Here is a 9326-nt window from a genome sequence, read left to right as displayed (position 1 = left end):
AGTTTGGAAAGTAGACGATTTCAGAGAGACTGAAATGTATGAAATTCTTGTGAAGGGCAAAAATCCAGCTTTGTTATCTGCAGTTTTGACACTCTAATGAAGGAAAATGATTAGTTGCATGTTGAGCGGTTTTCTAATAAATGTATTTAATGATACACGGACAAGTCATGGGCAAAAGCAACCGCTATCAGACGTTTGCCTTAGAACTACCATTGAGAAGTCACGTTCGTTGTTCATGTTAACAGAAGCACGAGTTCTTCTTGCAACATTAAGGCTTTGCAAAGTTTGGGCAGACCTACATGATGTTGTGGTTACCATGGCAACGTCAAAATCATAGACACGCAAATGACATACCATAATGTCCGCGAAAGATGAATGAACAGCTGCTGAAAGTTGCAGCATCTTAGAATAAATCGACTATCCTAAGCACGAAGAAACTAACCGCTTCATTTCACAACAGAAAATATATCAAACAATTCGAGATTTCTATCGCGTGTTTGTTGACTCGAGCTGCGCAGTTTCAGAAATTTTTGAAATTTTCGAGCAGAGCGCTGACGATTCGGACAAAAGTACTTGAGAGAAAACATTCTGAAAGTTAGTCAAGGCCAGGCTTGAAGGCTTCTTTCTCTGATCGACGTTTGCCTTGTGAAAACGGAGTTCAGGTCAAATGATCATGAAGGATCCAGTTATTCTGTTTTGGAAAAGCCATTTATCGTTCCAATGTATATCATGGAAATCCACGAGACGGACATTATTTCCATCAACAAAAAAATGACAAAAGAATCAAAGCAAACGAAGACCAAGACTTTTTGTGGTGGCTCTGGAAAGAGCCGCTTGGAATGGCGCCATAGTTAAGAGCCGCTTTAAAATTTTCTTGAACTCTTCGTACAAGGAAGAATTAATTGTTTCTTTTATAAGTTTCTGATTTTACTAGGCTGTCGATCGAGCTAGGTCATAGAGTATGCGAGGTTTCAAAATAACTATTTTTGGAATGATAACAGTTTCATTATGACGTGAAAATTGTGAACGTTTCTGTTTTTACTAGGAATTGAGCACGTTTGAACGACACTCACGCTTTAGGGCATTGTGTATTTTTTTTGGGGGGGGGGGGGGGTTAATAAGGTCACCGCCCCACCTCCCTCTCCCAAGTCTGAAGGCGCCCGTACGCCTTTTCTCCGCTGTCAAAACGTCGCCTTCTAGTATTGTTATTAAACTGAACACACACAGAGAAAATTGTTATTATTTACCACGAGAAGCAAGAGTTAGGACGGCTTAGGATGAAGCATCTTTTTCTAAGTAAATCCCTTGTTTATTATTTATTAATCAACCCGAAGCAAACATTTCATTTTATCACTAAAGTTTTCATCAGTTTATAATTTCACAAATAATCAACTCCCAATATTACTTTTATTCTGATTTTCTACCGCTATCGTTCCCTTACGGTCGATTCACGACAATTCAAGTGATGCCGGATACATTGATTGTGCTTCGTTTTAGGATTTCTCCCTCTAAGCATCTTGCTTGATGGCGACCTTGATGTACTTGATTCCAACGTTCTCTCCGTTATCATGTTTGTAGACTTCAAGTGTGAGTCCCTTGCTGAGCATCAGTGGGTTGTTGTAGCCAGCGGTCCTCACGAAGCCTCCGTCATGCGCAAGGTAGCACGAGCCCCAGCGTTCATCCAGTTTAAGGGTGAAGACAAACTGACCGGGGTAGAAAGAGTCGCTGGGTTTAGGTTTAATCGGTTCGTATCTTGTTGGGGTCAAAGTAGAGCCAGACACACCTTCCATTCCATAACATGGAGAATGATCGCCGTAATTCAACTTGTCAGTTGTGTAAAACCCGATAAATCTGGTACCGTCTCACACGCCATATCTGATATCACTGTCAGGCCCTTGTCCAATACTGACGTCCTTTGCAACAGTGATTTCTACGGTCAGCGAAGTTGAATCCTTACAGACGCCGGCGGCAATCATGGGAACCTTGAGAAGAGCGGCGTTTCTTATTGAGCCTGCGTTGAATGTAAGTTGATCAGCGGTAACTGTACGAAAACTGTCAATGTAGGACGCATGCGCCTCCAACCAAGAAGGAGTCATGGTTTGATGGTAAATCAATTTTTCCTGAAAACGTCACTGAAAAAGTAATTAAAACTTGTACAATTTAGTTATAGCTCAGCTCAACAGCCCTGCAAACCCCTGCAAGCGTCTGGTAAGAGGAGGGAAACTTTGAAGTTATAAAACACCGTTATATCTAAATATATCCAACTAGTTTTTTGCTTTGTTATGGAAAAGCTCTTAATCTTCATTATATGTGAAATTTATAGTGGAGTAAGATTCTTGTAAAAGAAGCCGCGGAAACCCAACTTGGTTAGTGATATAAAGCGGGGCCATGTCTAAATTCGATACGGTCTTACTTCACTCAGATTGGAGCAACTTACGCGGACGAAAATAGTCAAGCAAATGTCCAATAATTATAAACGTATTGAGTTGTGGACCAAAAATATCAAAAATTTCGGGAATTTTGGACGCCATTTCTCCCGCGATACATTTGCAAAAATCTACGCAGCGTCTACGCGCCTGTGCCGCACGCGATGGCGCAATTTGTTCTAAAAATATAAAAATTGTCCCATATCATAGGGACAGCCCCAATACTAGAAATGGCGCGCGCTTATGGTCTCCGTCCCCGATTATGGCTCTTGATAGCATATAAATTGCGAGTAGTTTTCCACAAGACATAACTAGAATAGGTAATATTGGAATCACTAGCTTCCGAGAAACCACGTGACTCACCTCTTTATTACAGGAATCCGCTGAACATACTGACTGCACACAACAGGAAAGAGCGAGCTAAGCGACAAGACAGCAAACAATTAGTAATTTAATACTGAGAGGTGGGTAATCCACGAAAATATGGGTGGCAGTGTGCGACCCACTTCTTGAAACCTTTGCCTTTAGTTTCAAACCAAAAGATGTCATTTTCTTTTCCTGTTTGACGCTTAGCCTAGTAATTGTTACCAATTACAGACCAAATTCTATCCAGGAAAAATGTCCTTTCGCGTAATTATTTGAGCAGGGCCTTTAATGAGATTAATGAAACCAAACTTTTCAATAGAAGAAGAGTAACAAGGATAAAAATATCTTCTTCTTCTGAGACAAACCTATAAAAGTCCAAATGTTGATTCTATGACTGAAATAGTTCCTTCCAAAATTCCTGCCGGGATAAGTGCTCAGCTTGTTGCTAAAATCTCGTTCTTAGTTTCATTATTCTCCCGACAATTCATAGCAAAGGTTCTTAAATGAAAGAGGAAGCTGGTATTAAAATTAACTCACATTGCACATCACCAGGCAAAGAGACAGCAGCAGTAACATTTGCATATTCACACGATATTGAGCCATCTTTCAAGATCGATATTCTTTGACCTGTGAGGCATGAACCATAAAAAATGCTACATGTACGCATAATAGACGATTGCAGTGAACACGAATGCTTTGGTGTGACTGATTATTATCCCAAATTTCGCTAATGCGTGTTTTCTTAATGGGAAGTGTGCAAAAAAACTGCGAGGCAAATATTTTCCGATGAAAAAGGTCCCACAAAACATTAATCTTCACCTACACATTCGCAGGAATCTTTTAGGAAAAAAAATGAGGCTGCTGTTAGATGTTTAAATCACTTACCGTTCAAGGTCTTCAATACGCCAGAACCTTGTTCGAAAGAGCAGGAAAACAACAATATGTTAAAACAGAAGATGACAATCGAAAGCAGTAATAAGGATTAAAAATTAAACACATATTGGGCACTTCAAGCTTACATACCTGTGTCTGTTAAGGCCAGTTAACCTGTGTTACGCGGATTTTTCCAAGGAAATGATTCATGATAGATTAACATTCTTATTTTATTTTGTCTGTAGCCGCACAGTTGTGTTTGCTCAGTCTAGTTTACTGAGGCATAACTGCAATTGAGTGTGATTCTCCCTGAATAAATAAACGCCACTGCTATCTCATCAAAACTAATGGGTAACAGGTACGATTTGTTTATCTAAGACTAAGTTCAGTTAAATGATTCCTCTTTGTACATTCAAAAACATGTGTAGTAGGTCGAACTAGAGAAAAACATTCAAAACTAAAACGTTCCCAAACTTTATTGTTTATACGAAAAATTAACTGTTGTTGTCATAAGTTAAGCAACAAATTAATCTGCAGGACATTTTTGACATCTCTGAGAACTTTGCACTTGCATTTAAACCTTCATAGTTGCTTTTAAGGATGAGTTTGAAACTGACAAGGTGTGTTTATAAACCTGAATCTACGCCTACCAAATTATTCAAAGCCATGGACGATCGCTCGCTTAACCTTATTCGGGTTGGGCCTTTTTTTAGCTTACATGACCCGAAGTTCTGGTAAAATTTGCCCCCGTTTTATTTTATTTTTTATCCATTGATACCCAGACGTGAAATGAAGATTGTGTTTTTCATTCCGTTGCACAATTTTCAATTCATGAAGAAACAAATAGAAATCAAAGACAAATTGCTTTTAAAAGTCCGAACTAGCCGCTAGTTCATTCCGTTTGTGTTGTGGGGTAGGTATTTGATCAATTCCTTTTGGATGTACTAATTGGATATACAGATTTTTATTCAGGAAAACGTTTTTGCAAAAGCAGAAAATATCCTTAGACCAATATAAAAGCTTTGATAATGAGTTAAGACAAAATGTTCTAATTATCAGGGATATTAATTTTTTGGAATGGTTTGTTTTGTTGCTAATGGCGTATGAATTCAGCTGACCTTCTTCTCAACGTATCCCTTCTCATGTAAACACTATTCTAAGTACGTCCGCCCCAGCCGAGCTTCAGGGAGAATTTAAATAATGTAGTATCCCTGTAAATTTTGGATAATAGCAGGAGTTATACTTGAGATTTCTTTCCCTGATCCTCTAGCCCTTGGAAGTAGAAGCTGTCGTGAAGACGTCATTTGATCAGCACTCTTGGATCCGCCATCTTAATTGGGTCCGCCAAAAAAATAGAGAACTATGTCAAAAAAGTTAATTTTTGGGCAATCCTACATCATGTTTGAGGTTACCATGGCAACGTCAGAAATCGTACACACACAAATGACATACCATAATGTCCGCGAAAGATGAACTTAGAACAAACCTTATTGGGGTGGGGGGTTGGCATCCAGGGCCTCCCTCCCCTTGTACGTCCGAGGGCTAAAAGAACAAAATGAGATTTCTTTCTTTCCGTTACTAACCTGAATTGAATATTTGTGCTTTCTCAGCGTTCTTCCAATTATAAGATGAAGCTTCAACTGGACAGAGAAAAACAAGGGCTATATGTCTAATGTACTGCATGAGTGTACCTCGACCTTGGAAACTGTCATCAATGTAGAGCGGTCAGTCGGGAAAGTTATAAAGAGATAAATTTAATTAATTGCAACTTGTTGAACAATCAATGCAGTACTTTAGACATGGAGCCCGTTTTCGTCATCTTATATTTGGACGGCCGTTGAGAAAACACACATATTCTTTAATATAAAAGTTGCGAATGGACAAAAAAAGGAGAAAATCTCGTCATTTTGGTCTTTTTAGCCCTTGGACTACAAGGGAAGCAGGGGTGGATGCCCCCCTCTCACCCCCATAAGGTTTTTATTGAAGTTGTGAAAAGACGATTCACTCTAAAATGATGAAACTTTCAGTAGCTGTTCATTCATTCTTGAAGGACATTTTGATATGTCATTAGTGTGCCTACGATGTTTGACGTTCCCATGGTAACTGCATACTTCATGTAGGTCTGGTCAAACTTCAACTTTCTTGACATGATTCTCTTTTTTTTCAGTTCTCTTCATTAAATGCAGAAATTCTTAAATTTCTACGTTCAAAAAGCATTTTGGCTTGATTCTTAAGTTCTGATTTCCCGTATCTCTTGACATTTTAAGAAAATAGTGAAATTCAAGATGGCTGATCTAAGATGGCGGATCCAAGACCGCCGATCAAATGACGTCTTCATGACAGCTTGTACATGTGAGGATTATAGGGTAGGGAAAGAAATCACAAGTATAACCTCTGCTATTTTTTAATATTTTTCAGGTACTATATATTATTCATATTCTCCCTGAAGCTCAGCTGGGGCGGACGTGCTTAGTATAATGTTTACAGGAGAAGGGATACGTTGAGAAGAAGTGCAGCTGAATTCATACACCAAGAGCAACAAAACAAACCATTCCAGCAATTCAATGTCCCTAATAATTGAAAACATTTTCTCTTAACTCATTTTAAAAGCCTTCCTATTGGTCTAACCATACTTTCTACATTTGCAGAACCGTTTTCCTGAAAAAGAATCTATATATCCAGAAAGTACATCCAAAATTGATCAAATACACCACAAGACAAAAGGAACTAATGCTACCAAGCTTTGAAAAATTTGGTCAGTGTAGATTCAGGTTTATAAACACACTTTGTAAGTTTCAAATTCATCCTTAAAAGCAATTATGAATGTTTAAATACAGGCGCAAAGTTCTCAAAGATGTCAGAAAAATTTCTGGCAGTTTAATTTGTTTCTTAACTTATGACAATAACAGTTAATTTTCCGTATATACAACAAAGTTTGGAAACGTTTCAGTTTTGGTTATTTTTCTTCAGTTCGACCTACCACATATAGTTTTCAATGAACAAATAAAGGAATCATTTAACTGAACTTAATATTAAATAAACAAATTGTTCCCTGTTACCCATTGATTTCGAAGAGATAGCAGTCTCGTTTGTTAATTTATTGAGCGAGAATCACACTCAGTTGCAGTTATACCACAGTAAACTAGACTGAGCAAACACAACTGAGCGGTGATAGACAAATTAAAAAACGAATGTTAGTCCGGCTATTGTGAATCATTTCCTTGCAAAAGTCCGCGTAACACAGATTAACTGGTGCTCGACGATAAATTCACATCTTTTCTTACAGACACAAGTAGGTTTTGCGAAAGTTTCTATTTTTACCATTTTAGCGACACATTTAGCTGTTGTCTTCTTGCTCTTTTGAATAAGGCGTTGACGTATTGAGGACATTGAACAATAAGTGATTTACACATCTAAACAGCAGCCTCAATTTTTTCCAGTAAGAAATTCCGGCGAATGCGTAGGTGAAGGTTACTGCTCCATAGGACCTTTTGCATCAGGAATTACTTGCCTCACAGTTTTTTTCAACACACTTGCCATAAAGACCTGCTGAGAAAACTCGCATAAGAGAACTCGGAACAATAAACGCAAAAGTATTCTTGTTAACTGTAAGCGTCTATGATATATTCATGTAGCAATTATACTTTCTGTTTGTCCCTCGCAGTTCGGAGTACATCGAAAGATGGCTCAATATATATCGTGAATATGCAGATTTTACTGCTGCTGTTCCTTTGCCTGCGGATGTGCAATGTGAGTTAAGTTTATTAGCAGCCGCGTCTTTTGATTTAAAAAATTTTGTTGTGTCAGCTGCAGGGGAACCCAACGAAGGTTTGTCTCAAATTCTTCATATTAAAACGCTGTTTTAGTACTTTTAAAGCTATCTGGGTTAATTTAAGGCCGAGATATATTATTTTTAATTTGTTTGGTCATATTAAAGCTAGTCTTGTCGAACTTGTTTGGACTTTTTAGTCCATTTCCCGAAAGTCTTGGGTCGTATTGCCTTGCCGAAAACCATCACTCACTCACTAACTCAACCCCCTTCGTTCCTGATGGAACATAGGTCGTCCACTAGTGCCCACCACCTGTCCCTATTTTGACTATAAATGTTCAAGCAAGCAACTGGAACGATGATCCTGCTGGTATACGTTGGATCAATAGTGATCTAATCAGCTTTACATATAAACTGAAGAATACAAAAGCAAAAAGCGACACAACGTAGGATGATTTTTTCAAGATGTTCTATTTTTCGGCTGGCCAAACCAGCCTTCTTCAGGTACAATGAAAATTTTACATTGGGACGTTTCTTTATGTAGCCGATATTTTCGTAAAACCGGAAATACGTAAAAGTAATTGACAGTGTAAATTAAAGATAAGCATACGGTAAAATAAAAATAGATAACATGACAAAAGAACATAACAAAAGAAAACAAATGGAAACAATTAATATGTTTCTTCGCGGATGTTCAGACCATCAGGATCAATTATTCTGCCTTTTTTGAATTAAAAAAGCCTCCATGGCCTTACGGATAGAGTCTCGGTTGGAGAAGGTTTTTTTCGATGGGGATTAATTGCATGTCGTTAGCAGTGTAGTTAGGAGAGGACAGGAAATGTTCTGTAGTAGGTTTAGATTTGTTGTTAGGGTTATTTAGTTATAGGGTTATAGTAAACCCCTATATTTTGAGCATTGAGCTTCACTTCCTCCTGCCCGAAAACAACAGATGAGCGGTACCCGAAACGTCTCTTTTCTGACCAATCCCAAAACAAAATGCAGCAATTGTCTCACCATGAAAGTACGAGGTGACAATTTCCTAGAGAAAATCTGAAAGGTGATTAACTAAATTAAAAGACCTACTGAACTGATATTTTACCGAAACGATCGATCCGCTGAGTACCCCTGATGAGTTGGTATTAGAACACTGAAACTAAGAAAGAACAAGATTCCAAAACCTAGCTTAGAACTTTGTCTAAGCAGGAATTTTGGATGATCTGGTACAGTGATGGAATCAACCTTTGGTCATTCATTGATAGGAAACTACGCTATACTAGAGACGATCGAGATGAATGTCTGGGGGTCTTGCCTTGTATGTTAACCCTCGGACGTACAAGTCAACTCATACCCCCACTATGGTACAAAGGGGGGTGGGTGGATGGAACCCCTCCCCTGGGTTTTCGTTCTGTTTAGACACAGCGAAATAAGTTAATTACGTTAATTCCGGATAGCCCTGAGATTGCTTTACAAGATGATACCAGCTTTGTTGATTATGACGTCATTTGACTAGCCATCTTAGATCCACTATCTTGGATTTCACTATTAGCTACTATTTTCCTTAAAAATTCAAGAAATAACGGAACTTAATACAAAATCAAGCCAGAATAGTTATGAAATGTACAAATTCGTAAATATTTGCAATTTGATGAAGAAAGCTGGAGGAAAAAGTATAGATGGATTAATGAACAGCTACTAAAAGTTTCAGCCCCTTAATGTAAATAGTTTTTTCAAAACTCTGAAATTATCTTATTGGGGGTGGCATCTACCCTACCCCCCTAAACAGTTATGTGCGGTACCAAAGCGCCTGGCTTTTTAGCCGTTTTGGTCTGAAATAGGGTATCGATTTTTAACATTTTGAAATAGAGTATGGTTTGTACGCCTTAGTCAGCTTT

At 38.3% G+C, this 9326-nt stretch overlaps 1 protein-coding gene across 1 annotated transcript; it reads right to left on the bottom strand.

Moving 5' to 3' along the window:
• Positions 1–1508: 1508 nt before the first annotated feature.
• On the bottom strand, positions 1509–1790 carry LOC145495094 (uncharacterized). The gene has a single exon (XM_081474666.1). It carries the CDS (start codon positions 1788–1790, stop codon positions 1509–1511), a length of 282 nt encoding a protein of 93 aa, XP_081330792.1.
• Between the last annotated feature and the right edge of the window lie 7536 nt (positions 1791–9326).

Source organism: Orbicella franksi, chromosome 8, assembly GCF_964199315.1.
Source record: "Orbicella franksi chromosome 8, jaOrbFran1.1, whole genome shotgun sequence".
Classification (NCBI taxonomy): domain Eukaryota; kingdom Metazoa; phylum Cnidaria; class Anthozoa; order Scleractinia; family Merulinidae; genus Orbicella; species Orbicella franksi.
Note: the sequence above shows the minus strand (reverse complement) of the source record. Positions and strands in the feature narration are given on the sequence as shown.